The following is an 18,331-nucleotide window of genomic DNA, read 5'->3' on the forward strand; positions in this document are numbered from 1 at the left end:
AACTGAGTATTCCCTCCCTTCATATAGAAACCAGGAAGGGAGCTGAGCATAGAGGGAGAACTGTCACTGAGATGGTGGCATGTGACTGGAAGATGAACCCTTTTCCCTTACAACCAAGGGTAGGAGAGGAAAGGGGATGAAGTTGCAAAGTCTAATTACACTTTTCTTCTCCATATGTCAAAGCCAGGACACAGGGATTCATAAATAGGCACTATAGCTGACTTCTGGCAGAGAGCACAATGGGTCACTAATTTTGCCTCAGTGATTAGATGGACATTTGGTCTGTTTCCTGTGCTTTTTTTTTTTTTTTCTTTCTGAGATGGAGTCTCACTCTGTCACCCAGGCTGGAGTACAGTGGCATGATCTCGGCTCACTGCGACCTCTGCCTCCTGGGCTCAGGCAATTCTCCTGCCTCAGGCTCCCAAGTAGCTGGGATTACAGGCACGCACCACCACGCCTGGCTAATTTTTGTATTTTTAGTAGAGATGGGGTTTTGCCATATTGGCCAGGCTGGTCTCGAACTCCTGACCTCAGGTGATCCACCTGCCTCAGCCTCCCAAAGTGCTGGGATTACAGGCCTGAGCCACCATGCCCAGCCATTCCTGGGCTATTTCAAATATTGTTGTTAATGACTTCAAAGTTATTAAAAGAGTAAAAAGTACCAAGGTTTTCTACTTTCATGCTATTCAAGATCTTAACTCCTAACTTGTGTGAAAGGAAAGATATTGAAAAATTAACAGGTATCAAGAGTGAATTTCTAGGAGATTCAATTTGATTAAACTCCAATATTATCTTTAATAAAAACTTGACATTTCCCTTCATGTCTGAGAAGACACACTTTACCTTGTCGAGAAAATTGAAAGAAAAAAAACCCATTCTCCATGGTCACTAACAGAAAAGTCTTGCTAAATCCTCTTGCTTATTTGAGGGCTGTGGTCCATCAGTGACTGACCAAACAATCTACTTTCTCGTGCCTCAGTTTTCCTCATAAGAACTTTGGTTGGAGCCAATCGAGAGGTAATATTCCCAGTAAAAATTAAATGCATTCTGAAAGTGAATTGACTGCCAAGACTTTTGAGTAATCCAGCGCCTCTTCTAATATTCACCACTCATAGTGGAATTTGTGTCCTTAAAGTTATGTTATTCTTTTCAAGGTGTCACTGGTTGAAAACCATTTGGCTGGACTGGAAGGAAGGACACTAGCAGACATGTTTGACTTCCTGTCCAAAGAGCTGGTGAGACTGCAGGAGGAGAGGAGGATCCATGCCTTTGTCATGCTGGCCGAGCGCCAGCGGCGGGTACGAGAGGCTGAAGAGTGTGGTCGGCGCCAGGTGGAAAAACAGCGCCTGCGGGAGGAGGACGAGATATTTAAGGAGGCAAGTAGGGGCAGCTGGGTGTATGGAAGCTGCCTAGAAGGAGCCAAGTAAAACCAAAGGAAGCTGATGACATAAAATGGCATTTGGCTTTTGTTTATGCATTGGGTTCCTACTGCATGCCAGGCACTCTACAAAGGCATTGTGGGAAACTTTGGAGGAAAAAACCCAGACACGATCCCTTCTCTCCTAAAGCGTAAATAACACATAATACGCACGTGTATAGAATTAGAAAATGTAATGAGTTCCATGAAGGAAACACATAGGGCCCAGAGACACATTTTAAGCCAGTTACTTCACTTGCTGTGTGGAGCACAGGCTGGAGGGAGGACAGAGGGGGAACCAGGCGGCCAGGAAGGAGCTGTTGAAGTAGTGAAGGCCAGAGTGAGAGACAGGAAGTCAAGTATTACAGCCAGTGTCGGGCTTAAGCAACTGGAAGATGATGGTATTATTTCCTGAGGCAGGAAAGTTGAGAGAGGAATAAGCTTAGGGGCAGGGGAGGAATCAGGAAATCAATTTATATTTCGTTTGGGACATCTAAGCAGAGGTATTGTTTCAGTAGATGCATCTACAAGATGGAATTTAGAAATGAGGGTTTGGCTGAAGATGTAAATTTGGAAGTTGGTGACCAGCTTCTAGCCTCCTACCAATCTTAACACACTTTTCTTCAAAAAGAGTGACTGAGATTTAGAAATTATTGGCAAATCAGAACTTGCCATCCTTTACCTAATATCACTAAGGAAGAACCAGCTGGGGATGGGAAGAATAGCTGGGGATGAAAATAAGAAGAAATGGGACAGAGGAGCTACTATACACAAAAGCAGACAAAGGAAAAAGCTGGTCAAAAAGCTTCTTAGGAAGATATCTTCTAAATGGGAATGATGTCAGAAAACATCAGCTCTGTCTAGCAAGGGCAAGAAAGGGTTAATGTAGCCCTTCTAGCCTGATTTAAGAACCACTTAGGTAAAAAATGTACCCAGCTATGGAGCCACAGATTCAAATATCATCCACATTTTAATTCTCAACCTTCCTAATTAAAACATAATGACTATTTTCCATCCTACTTCCCCAACCTCCATTCAAACAGGTTCTCTTGAAGAGAAATATGCTTGCACATCAATTATGAACCAGAAATGTAATATTTAATAAATTTCCAAAATATGCATATAGATAGTGAGAAACACAGATATAAAGTCATAGACTCATCTTTAAATACATATACATTTTTGCAGGCACATACATGAGGACATATTTACAAATATAATCTGGTGTGCACAATATTAGCAAGACATAGAGGAGCACACATGGCCACACGTTTCCTTATTCACATACATACACGCACAAACGTGTCCAGAAATTTACACATTTATAAAGATATACATAAACACACAGGTACATATATGGCTATGGATGGACCATAGTAAACTTTCCACCTCTCTACTATTACATGACTGAGCTGTCTAATTGATCCATATAGATGCAACTTGCTTCCTGAATAAGAGGGTGGGCTCTATGAGATCATGAATATTGTATATTCCCTTTGTGCCTTGCACAACACAGCATAGATCCCTGTACCTAATAGGCATTCAGCAGATATATTTTGGTTGTTAGTTGTTTGGTTGATACCGTATTAAACTGGCCATTGAGACTCTCCCGTAGAGAAGGCATAGGGATTGAAGGTTGATGTTTTACACACAGGTGTACGGTATCATATACTCAGAATTGTGCCGAAGTGCCAATCCAGAAACAGGTACTGAATTGTTACTGAGTCCCAGGCATTATCTCAGATACAAAGCTATGTTTAGACATGAAACAGAAAAATGCCCTACCTCTAAGAAGCTGATAATCTGTTGAGGAGACAGCATACATATACAGGCAAAACTAAGTATGCCACAGTTGATGCTTAATCTTTCTATATACATACACCTGTAAAGCGGGCAAAACTAAACTAGTTTGCTTATGGTTACATACCTAGGGAGCAAAATTATAGAGAAAAGAAAGTGTTTACCATGAAAGTGGGAAGGTGCTGTGGTAAAGGAAGAAACCATGGTGGCCTTCTGAGTTACTGGCAGTTACTATAATACATGGGTTCTGACTTTACCCTAATTCATTACACTGTGCATTTATGTGCTCTGTACTTTTTATTTTGTATTATTTTTCTAATCTCTGAGTTTGCTTGCAATGCACTTTTAAAATCTGTATCCTATTTCATGATTTCAAGTAAACTTTAAAAAGAAGCAGTCAAGGGATGGTATGATAGTTCAATAAATTCATTAGAGACCCAGGATCCTTCTAGATTTCTGCTCTTCTGTTCCTAGGTCGTAGCCCTTCTGGCAATTTAAGATGATTGCTGGTGTTCCAGCATTATGTCCTCATGAAAGGAGAAATGAAGAGAGAAAAAAGGAAGCCAGGTCTTTCCCTTTAAGAATCCTTTCTTTGGTCAGAACGTGGTCATATGGGCAATCCAGCTCCTGTGGGTGCTAGGAAATGTAGTCTTTATTCTAGGCACCTGTTTGCCTAGCTAAAATCCAGGAGTTCTATTATGTAAGAGGAAGGAGAGAAAGGACATTGGAGAATACCTCCTAGTCTGTGCTACAGTTAGGTAGTTTGACCAAGTCATGTTGCTGGTAAGAACAAAGCCAGGATTTGAACCAGCGTTATTGACTCTGAAGCCCATGATCCTTCAGCAGTGCTGTCTTATTGGGTGCCCCCCGACCCAATAAAATCCATAATTCTGAAATGGGCTAAATGGGTGTGGACTGCCCAGAGCGAGTAGGTAGGCGGATGAGAAATAGACTGATGAGATGCTAAAGAAAATGAATGATTAGTGAAGGGACTGTTGACTTAATAAATGAAATATATGAGCTAGAAAAAGTTAACCAATGTTTGTGTATTTTTCTTGTGTTGTTTACAACAGCATACCTGTTTTAGTGAGGGTATTATTGTTTTTTGCAGGTAGTTAAAGTCCACCATAGTACTATAAGCTCCTACCTGGAAGACATAATACTGAATACCGAAGCGAATACTGCAGAAGAACAAGCCAGGGCAGAAATAGAGAAGATGGCTGAGAAAATCAATGACATTGCTTATGAAATGGAAAGCCGGTGTGTATCAAGAGAACAGATTGTAGAATGGACAGGCCATTTGCTGGTACTCATATATATTTTTTTCAAGAGCTTACAATTTCACCACCAAGTAGAAACAAATAACTCATACTTCAGCGTCCATTGTTTTATTAACATAACTCTTGAGAAGCCAATATGCGTATACCTCTGTATGTATTCTCAGTTATCCTCTGCAATCTAGATTACTCTCATTACTTACTTTCAGAATACTCGGAAGCATGAAAACAATGTGAATACGTGTGTGCAACATTACTGGGACTTCATCCCAAGGTTGCTGGCTTCTATGTATAAGCTCTGTTTCCAACATTCCCTTCCTGGCAGGCAGGGTAACTGAAGGACAGGGTCAAATCCAAATTTTTTTGTGGAGTTAAACAAACTTGCCAGGAATGTGGTATTTCAGATCACTTAATCAAGGAAAAGGTGATGGTGGGATTTGAATGGATTTGCTTACACAGCAGGAAAGCATAAATCAGCAGCTCAAGTGAAAAAACCAGAAATAATTCAATTTGTTTTATATTTTTTAGCCGAACCTATCTTCAGTCAGAGGAGATTGTTGCTGAGTTGGTTTATAGTTTTCTGATCCCAGAGGTGCAAAAATACTTTGTCAAAGAAAAAGGTAAGCCAGTGTAAATGCTTTACTTTAGGATTTTTTAAAGATGTAAATTATTTTCAATATCCCAGATATTTAAAATTAAACAGAGGGATAAGGAAATTTCTGAAGGGGGATCACTGAGTTTTCTTATTTCAGAGCTTGTCAGGTTCTCTTCATGCTGTCTGATTCTAGAATATAATCAGCTCTAGTACAGACGGGTTGTAGTTCTAAGAGTGACAGTATCAAAATCCAAACCTTGTTTAAAAGGGTGTTCCCAAGTTTTCAGAAGAGCTGTATTTTTTTTTTTTAAAGCATAAAACAGATATTGAGCATATAAAAGATTTTCACATTGTAGCAGCCTTTCAGAGGCAGGACACGTGAACCGTGAATGTTAAAAAGGAGGGGTGTTAGAAAGGTCTAAATCTACCCTGCTGCCCTGCCTGCACCCCAAATAGCTTATTTATGCTGGAACTCCATCCAAGTGTAAATATCCTAATTTATCATTTGTCACTGGTGGCATGTTTTTAAAGATTGATGCTTTCAGTCAATAGAGAAAGAGAAAATACTATCTTAAACAGAAAAATAAGATTTTTCCATACCTCTGAGACTGCTGATGGCAGGCTTGATCCTAGACAGAGGGGTGCAACCAGGAGAAGACCAATATTTGAGTGAAATAGCAGCTCAGAATCATTGAAAATTATACAGGGGAATTCCAGATGGGCTTAAGCAGAAAAATGCTTAACATTTCAATTTGCTTAATCAGGGATAAAGAAATGGCGGAGTTCTAACACATTTGGAGAGGACAAAGAAATACCTGATTTTTCCATTGCATGGTTGTAGTGTAATTTTTAAACCAGTACCCCCTAAGGATAAGCATTTAGTTTGTTTCCAGTTTGTTTTCCTGTTACTAACAGTGCTTCAATCAATATATTTTACACATATCCCGGCCATGCTTCTGAGAGTAAATTCCTAACAGTACAATTGCTGGGATATAAGGTATATGTATTTTACATTTTGATAGATAGTACCAAATTTCCTTACAAAAAGATCGTTCTACCAATTTGATATTACCAAATTGCCCCACAAAATGATTGTTGAGTCGCATCAATAGTATATGATAGTGCTTATACAAAAAAATAATTTTCAGATCAAGTAATATATTTCTGTGTCACATTATGTTATAAAAGGACCTTATGTTTTCTAGGACCTTAAGAAAATATGCAACTCCTTTCCACTTCTCCTGAGTTCAAAGTGAGGCCAGCCGGCTTCAAAGCCATTACACCCTTGGTTGAATTCCACCCTAGGATTGAAAGAGAGGAGGAAAACTGGGTTTAATATTTACTAGTTTGTGGCCGGGTGCAGTGGCTGAAGTCTGTAATCCCAGCACTTTGGGAGTCTGGGGCAGGAAGATCACTTGAATCCAGGAGTGGAGACCAGCCTGGGCAACACAGGGAGACCCAGTTACTACAAAAAATATTTTAAAATTAGCTAGGTGTGGTGGCGTGCACCTGTAGTCCCAACTACTCGGGAGACTGAAGTGGGAGGATCACTTGAGCGCAGGAGGTGGAGGCTGCAGTGAGCCGAGATTGTGCCACTGCATTCCAGCCTGAACAACAGAGTGAGAACCTGTCCAGAAAAAAAAAAAAAAAAGAAAATTTACTAGTTTGCGATCCCCTCCCCCACCTTGGGAGTCTGAGTTGAGAACTTGGAGGAAGACTTGAGCTAAAGGAATCCAGTGGAACTTATCTGTGGGCAAGTTGAGTGAGACCTTAGCCTCTTCCCTTTATATTTTTGCCAAATCAAAAAAGCCATATGAACAGGGAGCACACTAGGACCTTTTTTCTCTCTTTTCAAATGAGAACCATATGTATTATATATGCACTCTTTACCCAAAATTAGGATAATATTATATACAGATGATTTTGAGATATATCACTTTTTGAAAAGCCAGTGGATCAGAAAGACCTTAAAGATACCTGTGTATAGATATAAATAATACTAACTGCCAAATTTTAAATGCATGCTAAGTTCCAAGAAGTTCACTAAACATTTTTAAATGTACAGTATCTCAATTTCTTTCAAGAGTTGTAGGTATATTCTCATTTTTCACTTAATGGAAATTAGCTCTTGGAGACATATGACTTGCAAATTTGAACCATGGTCTGTGTGACTCCAAAGCCCCCACTTTTTCAACCATATTACTGTGAAGTGCTAAAAACTGCTGAGTGAATTACCCCATCTAAACTAGCTGATACCCAAACAGCAAAGAATCCACGGTACTTCTTACGGTCCTTTACTAGCTATTTGACTTTGGGTAAATTACCTAATGTCTCTGTGTCCATGTTTCTTCTTCTGAGAATGCGGATATTAAAATACTATCTTCTAGGAGGATTAAATGAATAATTACATGTCAACTGCTTAAAACAGTACCTGGCACAAAGTAAGGACAAATGCAAACTGCTAACATCATCGTCATCACTACTCCTTTCCAAAGGTTTAGGTGCTTACCCTGATAGTGAATATTCTTAGAATTTGGAGCTAGGGGCCGGGAGCGGTGGCTCACGCTTGTAATCCCAGCACTTTGGGAGGCCGAGGCGGGTGGATCACGAGGTCAGGAAATCGAGACCACGGTGAAACCCCGTCTCTACTAAAAATAGAAAAAAAGCCGGGCGTGGTGGCGGGCGCCTGTAGTCCCAGCTACTCGGAGAGGCTGAGGCAGGAGAATGGCGTGAACCCGGGAGGCGGAGCTTGCAGTGAGCCGAGATTGCGCCACTGCACTCCAGCCTGGGCGACAGAGCGAGACTCCGTCTCAAAAAAAAAAAAAAAGAATTTGGAGCTGGGACTATGTTCTAAAGCCATGAGCTCGTAAACTCATCATCAATCTGTAAGTCCCTTCCACATTAAGAGCCAAGGCTCAAAGAGAAGTATAAGACAAGGTCTTTATTTGTAAGTTATTTACACTCTAGATATCAAACAAAATGTAACTCACATGAAGTGCTTCAACGCTGAATAGGTTGGTACAAACTCAAGTGCGGTAAGTGGTAAATCTGGGCTGATGTAGTCAGAGGAGACTTCCTGGAGGATCTTGGACATGAGCTTTCCAGGTTTTGGAGTGCAGGCATTCCAGGTGAGGGAAACTGCTGAGGAGTGGAATGGAGGCAAGCCTGGTGGGAAGGAGTATGACTGGGCTGAACCAGAGAGTGGGAACAGAGGGAGCAGAAAGAAATTAGATTTGGGTTGGGTTTACCTTTAGTTTGCAAAATTATTTCTATCATGACTCTCTTGAAACATTTGGGAATGGTTTTGTTCAGACTTTCAGAGTGAAAGTTTTTCTATTACTTTGGCACAGTGAAGAACGCACAGCAGAAACATATTCTTGCAGCCCATCAGATCATCCACAGTTACACAGAAAGCATGGTTCAAAAGAGATTAACTGAGGGAGAGCAAGATGAGGCCTCAAATGCTGCCATGTTACTTGAGAAAGAAACTCAAAATGAGAACAACAGCTAAGGTGAGTTTGATTTTCCACCCGGAGAAAAAGCAGAGAAAGGAAGAAAAGTGGCATTGTTCAGCTTTGTGCTGTGCTCTAACAATCATAATGTGAAGATTGCTGTTTAAGAAATGGAGGACTTCCACTTAAATTGGCACATTTTCTCTAGGTTGTGGCATCTTCTGTTAAGATTATTAGAAAATTAGAGTTGATATTACAGCAATTAGACTCTTGTGATACAAAAAGTAGGACTCTAAATTATTTTTATGGGTTCTTTTAGCATGCGTGTACCTCGTCAAATGAAGCTATAGAATGTGTCAGTGTTATATATAAAAAAACTTGTTCTTACGGAAGTAGACAAGGTATGCCCTAATGCATTGTGCTAGTTGTAACCATGGTATGAGACACAGAGCCTGCCCAGTTCTAGCTCAGACACCTTCTGCAGTGCCCACCAGGGGTTGGTCTTGGGCTCAACTAAAGGCTGTCATACTCACGAGACTAACACAGACCATATTTGGCATGAATGTACTTAGAAAAATATAAGACAGGAAACAGCTTCCAGCAAGGCAACATCAGACATGTCTCTTCCTGTAGGAGCCCTTGCCATAGCTATACAGAAGAACACATAGCTATTTTCTTTAGTCCCTAGTTTACGGAGTGCAGATACAATACAAGGAAAAGAGGTTCACGTTGGGTGGGTACAGGAACTGCCCTGGCATAAAAGCTTCACACCCCAGGGGCCAGAATCTCTTGTAATAATTCCATAGGCAATAGCTTCCAGGGTCCCCACCATGGATTTGCCCAGCTACAAAAGTCAACATACTCACAGAAACTCAAAGTTGTGGTTTTCTATTAGGTAGTCATTCCTCCTAGTTCAGATGGAATTTGCCAATCAGGGGTCGTTTTTAAGTAGTTCAAGTTGCTTAATAACACAGTTGACACATATCACCTTATCAGGTCACTAGGAGAATAGAGCCAGGGAGTCAACTGAAAGTAAAATTCTCATGAGAAGGGGAATGGAGTGAACTTTTTGCTTATACTTTCTCCCTCAACCCTTTCGTGGTAGAGGCACATCTGCTGCTGTTTTGCCCTGAAGGTACGCCAGCCATCAGGTTGGGGAAAGTACCAGGGCTAGGGAGAAATTTTAGTTTGGCATTCAGAAGTTTTGCGTATTGGCCAGCTCTGCCACCAATTGTATAATCTTATACAAATAATTTCTCTGCTTCAATCTCTGGTCCAATAGAATGGAATCTTAAGTCTCAATCAAAAGGAATCATGGAAGGAAGGTTGAGATGAGAGGGAAGGTAAGAAATATTGCAGAGAGAAAGCTAATAAGTGACTCTTAAATATCAAACTGTGGCTGTAAATTACAGCAGAAAAACTGTTGACTTTAATAGTAAAATAACCTCTGAAATAATTGAAAATATAAAACATCTATTACATGTAATGTTATATATTGTCTATAAAATGTAAATTTAAGGACCAAAGCATTTGCCTACCATATTATTGTGATAAAAGCAAGCCTTAAGGTTGGGGTAGTCATTTTTCTGACATGGAAATTTAATAAGATTAATAATTTACACAATTTACATTGAGTGCCTCTGCCTTTACTTCTGATTATGATACCTACTCTATGACATCCATAGTGACCTGTGAAATCAAGCCGGAGGAGAAAAAAAAATCATCTTCTATTTTATACTTAGTGAAAGTAAAATATATTTCATGAAAGCCTATGTAAAGCATATATGATAATTATAAAATCTAGTTGCAAAAAAGTCTAGTTGTCAGGCTAACTACAGACACTCAACAAAGATGATCAACCAATAAATTAAATGGTTGGAACATGAAGCTTAGCTGTCCCCAAAGTATATCCTCCCTCTTCCTTCTTGTAGAGGGAAGCAGAGAAGGACAGATGTGAGGTTATTCAATGATGTCTAGGGAAAGGGGCAGTAGACAAGGGCCACTGATTTAAAATACGTATTTTAAAATACATATTTTTAATTAGCTTGAACAGAGAGCTAATAAAGTAGTGAAGAATTTCTGGGCCAAGATCTAGAAGAAGATAGAAATTTAGGGGGTTGGATCTGGCATTTGGAGCTACTTTTTTCCAGGAAGAATATGACAATTATAGAAAATGTGGCTGAAAGGCTGAGCAGTATTTTTAAAAGCTTTGCAAAACAAGGGGGACAAAAAACTTGAGTCAAGGTTGGGGCCCTGGTAAACCTTCTTCATTTGGGTAGGGACTCTAAAAGGCTATGCCCTAGTGGTAAGGGTTAACTGGAAGTAAACTATCCCTGGCATATAATATAGTTTAGCTTCTAATCATCTGAGTGATTTTAAAAATCTCAATCCCAGAAATTGAACTTAACAAGATCCTTGGTGTCTATTGCCTCAAGGAACCTGCCAGAAATAAAACGTAAATTCGCTTTACAGAAAGTTAACATTATTCTAGACCTCTATTTTCACAATTTCTAGAACACAATCAAGAATATTCAGGTACATGAGGAGACATGACAATCTGAACAAGCAGCAAAAACAACAGATGATAGAAACAGATATAAAAGGATCTAAAATATTGGAATTGTTAGACCCAGACTTTATTTATTTTTTCCATCAGTTATTGGGGTACAGGTGGTATTTGGTAGCATGAGTAAGTCCTTTAGTGGTGATTTGTGAGATTTTGGTGCACCTATCACCTGAGCAGTATACACTGCACCATATTTATAGTCTTTTATCCCTCATCGCCTTCCCACTCTTCCCCCCAAGTCTGCACAGTCCATTGTATCATTCTTATGCCTTTGTGATTAGACACAGACTTTAAAATAACTACGTTTACTACTGTGGACTTCTATCTTCCAGAACTATGAGAAAATACATTTCTGTTGTTTAAGCCATCTAGTCTGTGGTGTTTTGTTATGGCAGCCCCAGCTGACTAAGACAGATTTTGGTACCAGGAGTCAGGTACTACTGTAACAAATACCTAAACATGAGGGAGTGGCCTTGCCACTGGTTATGGGTGGAAGCTGGAAGGGTTTTGATTTACATACTATATATATGGACATTGAGGGTGATTCTGGTGAGTTCTCAGATGGAAATATGGAATATGTTATTAAAAACTAGAGGAAAGGTGACCCTTATTATAAAATGGCAAAGACCTTGACTGAACTGTGTTCTAGTGTTTTATGGAAGGAAGAACTTGCAACCAATGAAATTGGATATTTAGCTGAGGATATTTCTAAGCAAAGTGTTAAAGGAGCAACTTAGTTCCTCCTGACTGCTTATTGTAAAATGTGAATGGCAAGAGATGAATTGAAGAAGCAATTTTTAAGCAAGAAGAAATCAGAATATGAAGATTTGGAAAATTCTTAGCCTATTCATATTGGAAAAAACGAGAAAGCTCTTTCTGATGGGTATGCTAAGGGTAGGTTAACAGATATTTGATAAGTGTATGGGATTATATGAGCAGAAACATTGCAGGATGAAGTTAAGGAAGCCTATTGATTGGACTTCTTGAATTAGACAGGATGGGATGATAGAACTATTCAGCTGCAAACATGCACTATTCTTCAAGAAGAAGGAAAAATGATTCCACAGGAGATCCAGAGATCATCAGGGCCATTGTCCCAGTTTCAACAACCAAGTGGCTTTCACCATGAGCTTTGGAGGAAGGACCACCCAGTAGACCCCAGCTCAGCAGAGCTATGGGGTGGGACCCTGGGTCAGCAGAGCTACAGGGATAGGACACTAACCTAGAGCCATGGGGATGGGGCATTGTACGGTCAAAGGAGGCAGAGCCATGGGAATGACGCTGCCACCCCAGTGGGCTTAGAAAGCAAGACACTAAGTCAAAGAAGACTATACTCAAGAATTAAGATCCAGTGGAATTTGCCTTGCCAGGTCATGGACTTGCTTAGGATCCATCACCCATTTCTTTCTTCTGATTTTTCCCTTTTGGAAGGAAATATGTCTCCTATGCCTCTCCCACCATAGCATTTTGGAAGCACATAGTGTGGCTGGTTTCACAGGCTCATAGCTGGAGAATAATTTTGCCTCAGGACAAATCATATCTTGAATCTCACCTATACTTCATTTGGATAGTATTTATGAGACTCTGAACTTTAGAGTTGATGTGGGAATGAGTTAAGATTTTTGGTATTGTTGGTATAAAGTGAATGTACTTTGCATGCAAGAAGAACATGAATTCTACCTGGGGTAGAATGCTATGGATTGAAATGTGTCCCTGAAAATGCATATGTTGAAGCTATAACCCCCAATATGGTATTTGGAGACAGGACCTTTGGGAAAGAATTAGGTTTAGATAAGGTAATGAAGGCAGAACCCTCATGATGGGGTTATTGCTTTTACGAGAAGAGACATCACAGCACTTCTTCTCTCTTTCTTCCTCTCTCCCTCTGCCATTCTCCCTCTCTCTCTCTTCCTTTCTCTCTCTCTTCCTCCACTTTCAATGTGAAGACACAGTGAGAAGGTGGCCATCTAGATGACAGGAAGAGAACTCTCAACCAAAACTAGCCATGCTGTCACCTTGATCTTGAACTTGTAGCTTCTAGAACTTTGAGAAAAGAAATTTCTGCTGTTTAAGCTATCCAATCTATGGTATTTTGTTATGACACCCCGAGCTAAGACACTTACTCTGTTCAAAGGGTAAATGCCAATATTGAAAATTTCAAGAGAACTGGACATAATAAAAATGATATAGCAGATTTGAAGAAAATAGAAATTCCAGAATTTAAAAGTACAGTAGCAAAAGTGAGAAACTCAGTCAATCTCTCCTCAGAGATATTTAGAAAGAAGCACAGAAAGACAAAAGGATAGAAATTACAGAAGAGAGAGAAGGATAGATTTAGAATAACTTAATGATTTAGAAAAGGAGAAAAAGTGAGTAGGCATGGACCACTGATTGAAGAAATTTGACTACTAAAGGCAGGAATAATACGTTGGGAGATCATATGGAATATGAATTTTCCAAAAATGATAAAAGACTTGTTTTCAAGAAGACTTCTTAACCCTAAGCAGAATAAATAAAAAGAAAATGATACCTAGATATATCTTACAATACTAATACTGCTGAAAGCCAAAAGGAAGAAGAAAAACCTTTAAAAGCATTCAAGAAAAATGATAAATTACCTTCAGAAGAGCAATAATTAAGCTGACAGTTGACTTCTCATCAGAAACAATGAAAGCCAAAAAGATGGAATGATATGTTCGATATATTGAAATAAAGTAGGATTCTAGGCAAACATATTCTTCATGCAAACATATTCTTCAAGAATGGCAATGAAAGACATTTTCAGACAAATGAAACTAATAAAATTTGTCACTAGGAGATCTGCAACACAAGAAATTATTAAAGGGTACTTTTTAAGCAGAAGAAAAATTATCTCAGTTGGAAGGTTGGAAATAAATTTAAGGACAGGTATGTGGATTGGCTTATTGACTGCATAAAACAACAATTATAAGAAACAGCAATAATAGAAGCAATGCAGTTATAAAACAAAAGAGTAATATATAAGTCAGAAGAGGGCTAAATGGATTAAATTGTTCTAAGGCACTTGCATTGTTTAGGAGGAGGATAAAAGTATAAGTTGACATTGATAACTCGATGATCCATAACAACTCAAGGATACATTTTGTAACCTCTAGGGCAACTCCAAAAGGATAGTAAAGAGATATATGACATCTAAGCTAACAGAAGAAAATGGGATTAAATTTTCAAAACATTCGATACAAAAAGAGGATAGAAAGGAGAAAAAAGGAAACAGAACCAATAGAAAGCACTGAATAAAATGGTAGATGTAAACCAAAATTTATCATTGAGTACATTAAATGTAAATAGACAAAATATTCCTCCAAGTAAAGTCAGAATTTACCAGACTGAATAAAAATCATACTAAATTATATGCTGCTTGCAGGAAGCCTAGATGAAATCTAAATATACAAAATGGTTGTAAGTTAAAAGATTGAAAAAGATACCATAAAAACACCACCCATAGAAAAGCAGATATAGCAATATTCATATCAAAGAAAACTTTAAGGCAGGAAGTATTAGAGAAAAGAGGGACATGCCATAAAGATAAAGGTCTAATTTATTGGGAAGATATAATGTCACAATTTAAATATACCTAATAGCATGGCCCCCCGCTAAATGTAGCAAAATTTAACAGAACTGCCTGGAGAAGTCAACAAATCCACAATAATTCTGGGAAATTTTAATCTTTATCAGGAACTAACAAGCAAGCGGAGAGAAAAAACATTTAAAAATGAAATATTTGGCTGGGTGCAGTGGCTCACGTCTGTAATCCCAGCAATTTGGGAGGCCGAGGCAGGTGGACCAGTTCAGCTCAGGAGTTCGCGACCAGCCTGGACAACATGATGAAACCCTGTCTCTACAAAAAATTTAAAAAATATTAGCCAGGCATGGTGGTGTGCGCCTGTAGTCCCAGCTACTTGGGAAGCTGAGGCAGGAGGATTGCTTGAGCCCAGGAGGCAGAGGTTGCAGTGAGCTGAGATCATGCCACTGCACACCAACCTGAGTGACAGAGGAAGACCTTGTCTCAATAATAATAAAAATAAAATTAAAATGGAATATTTTAGATACATAATTTTTAAAAACTTGGCCTAATGGACATTTATAGAATATTACGCCCAACGCATATTCTTGCCAAGGGCAGAGGGACGTTACCAGGGTAAAGAGAAACCAGAGGAGCTGTGTGGGCTGGCGTGATGGATTGGGGTGCAGAGGAGCCCCCAGGGTAAGGCCAAATTTTCCCATATAATGTGACCTTTAGGTTTTCGGTAGATACTGTTTTTCTGCTTAAGAAATGTTTGAATATCTCTTGTTATTTAATGAGTTATGTCAGTAATAAAATTCACTCAGTTCCATGGACTTAACTATTGACACTTCTATAATTTTTTGTTTTTTTGTGGGTTTTTATGTATGTGTATAGTTTGTCTGTTTGTTTGGTTGGCTTTTGGTCAGAAAGAGACGCTGAATATTCTGACTTGCACCCATCACACTGACATTCAGTGGTTCAGAGTGGTAAAGTTTCAGTGTGATTTTTTTCCAGCTCAGGGCCAAGATTGAGATTTTTCTAAGTAAGAACACCATCCTCAGCTACTGTTACAGAATACTGAAGGGCTTTGGAAATTGGCTATTGCTGCAGACTTGGTAATATTTTTTAATGAATCTATCCTGATGTCGCAAGGCAAGCAAAGCTTACATGCAGAGCTTATGCTATAGTAAAGTCCCTTCATTGGCAACTAACATTATTTGAATCCCAAATAATATACTTCCTATGCTATGAAAAGTTAAAACAAGAAGGAAGATCTTCATTCCTACATATATTTGCATTGGATATATTTTCTGAGCCTAAACTACTTTTCTAGTAGCATTTTTGGACCTTGAAACAAGTGCAAAGAAAATTTCAAAATCTATTTATCTGCAATGGAAGCATGTTCATCTTACCTTCAATTGGAAGTAATTAATCTGTATTGTAATGACCTGCTAAAAAGAAAATATCAAGAGAAGAATCTAATAGAATTGTATAAATGCCTTCCAAGCAATAAATATGGATATTTATATAAAAGTATGTAATTGTGGATGGATACCAGTATTGGCCATACTGTTCTGAATGAAAAGACATTTTCAAAGATGAGATAGGGATGAGATGAGATAGGGGAAAATCTCATTTTCAAAGATGAAATGAGAAAGAGGAAAATCTAATTACACATCACTATTAATAAATGAACATTTGCAATCAATTTCAATGACTTGAACCCAAATTAAGCAAAATGTTATTCCCCCAAATAAGAATTCCATTCTTTTCATTAAGATAACTATATTACAAAAAGCTATAGTCAATTATTAGTAGTGTATTTTGAATTTTATCAAAAAATGTTGTGAAAATTTGTTTTCTCTTTTGTTAAATGAGTATCCTTGATTTTGTCATTTGGCTCACAAAACCTAAAATATTTACTATTAAGCCCTTTTCAGAAAAAGTTTATCATTCCTTACTCTACAGCAATTACAATGAAGTAGAACTAAATATAACACATGGAAGAATCTCACAAATATAGTAAGTACCATAATAACCCAAATCCAAAAATAATCCACAGTATGAATTTATTTATATAAAGTTAAAAACCAACAGCATTAAACTATAGTGTTTAGGAATGCATACTTAGAAAGTTAAAGTATAATGAAAAGCAAGAAAGTGACTACTGTAAAAATAAAATAAAAATCAGAATAGTGATTACTTTTAGGAGGTAAAGAGAGGATTGTGATTGGGAAGGGGTAAATGGGAGCTTATGGAATACAATTTCCTGACCTGTGTGATATTTACACAGATGAGTACTGTACATTAATTCATTAGGCTGCACATTGCTTTTAGGTACCTTCCTATATGTGTCATATTCCACAGTTGAAAGTTAGTAATACAAGAAACATATGAAAGTATAAAACTCATTGGTAAAAGTAAGCATACGGTCAAATTCAGAATATTCTAATACTGTAATGATGGTGTGTAAATCACTTTTATCTTTAGTATGAAGGTTAAACGACAAAACTATTAAAAATAATATCTACAATAATTTGTTAAGGGATACACAACATAAAAAGATGTAAATTGTGAAATTGAAAACACAGATGTTGAGGAGGGTGGATAAAAAGTGTACAGTTCTTGCATGCAATCAAATTTTAAGTTGTTACCAGTTTAAAATAGCCTATTGTAACTATAAGGTGTTTTATCTATTCCTCGTGGTAAGTACAAAGCAAAAAACCTATATTAAATACGCAAAAAGTGAAGAGTAAGAAATCAAGGCATGGCACTAGAGAAAGTCACCTAATTACAAAGGAATACAGCAAGAGAGGAAGAAAGGAACAAGGACCTACAAAACAACCATAAAACAATGAGCCAGATGATAGTAGTAAGTCTTTATCGATAATTACCTTGAATGTAATTAGATTAAATTCTCCAATTCAAAGACATAGAGTGGCTGAGTGGATAAAAACAAACAAATGAGACCTAACTATGTCCAGCCTACAAGAGTCTCACTTCACAGTTTAAGGACTCACATAGACTGAAAAGTGAAAGGATGAAAAAAGATACTCAATGCAAATGGAAACCAAAATAGAAAAAGTGTAGCTAAACTTACATCAGATAAAATAGGTTTTAGGTAAAAAACTATAAAATGAGACCAAAAAGGTCATTGTATGGTCATAAAGGGGTCGATTCATCAAGAGGCTTTAACAATTATAAATATATGTGCACTCAACATTGGAGCCCCTAAATATATAAAACAAATGTTAATAGATATGAAGGGAGAGCTAGACTGTAATACAGTAATAGTGGGAACCTCCAGTATCCCACTTTCAGCAATGAACAGAACATCTAGACAAAAAATCAATAGAGAAACATCAGACTTACACTACACCTTAGACCAAATGGACCTAACAGACATATATAGAATATTCCATCCAGCAGCAGCAGAATACACATTCTTCTCAAATATACACAGAACATTCTCCAAGACTGATGACTGATAATAAGCCTAACAAACTTAAGAAGATTGAAATTATAGCCAGTATTTTTTCCAACCACTGTGGTATATAAAATAGGAATCAGTAACAGGAGGGATTTCAGAAAATTCAGAATTACATGGAAATTAAACAACATGGTCCTGAACAACAAGGAGTCAAAGAAGAAATGAAAAGGGAAATTAAAACAAATACCTT

At 38.1% G+C, this 18,331-nt stretch overlaps 1 protein-coding gene across 1 annotated transcript in view; it reads left to right on the plus strand.

Moving 5' to 3' along the window:
* Nucleotides 1-18,331, plus strand: part of CFAP91 (cilia and flagella associated protein 91) — a 63,900-nt gene that overhangs the window by 41,155 nt on the left and 4,414 nt on the right. The window contains exons 14-17 of the mRNA XM_055260245.2: nt 1,155-1,376; nt 4,329-4,477; nt 5,023-5,114; nt 8,440-8,601. Coding sequence (XP_055116220.2) covers nt 1,155-1,376; nt 4,329-4,477; nt 5,023-5,114; nt 8,440-8,600 — 624 coding nt within the window. The 3' untranslated portion in view covers nt 8,601. The remainder of the gene's footprint in view (nt 1-1,154; nt 1,377-4,328; nt 4,478-5,022; nt 5,115-8,439; nt 8,602-18,331) is intronic.

Source organism: Symphalangus syndactylus, chromosome 21 (genome assembly GCF_028878055.3).
Source record: "Symphalangus syndactylus isolate Jambi chromosome 21, NHGRI_mSymSyn1-v2.1_pri, whole genome shotgun sequence".
NCBI classification, from domain to species: domain Eukaryota; kingdom Metazoa; phylum Chordata; class Mammalia; order Primates; family Hylobatidae; genus Symphalangus; species Symphalangus syndactylus.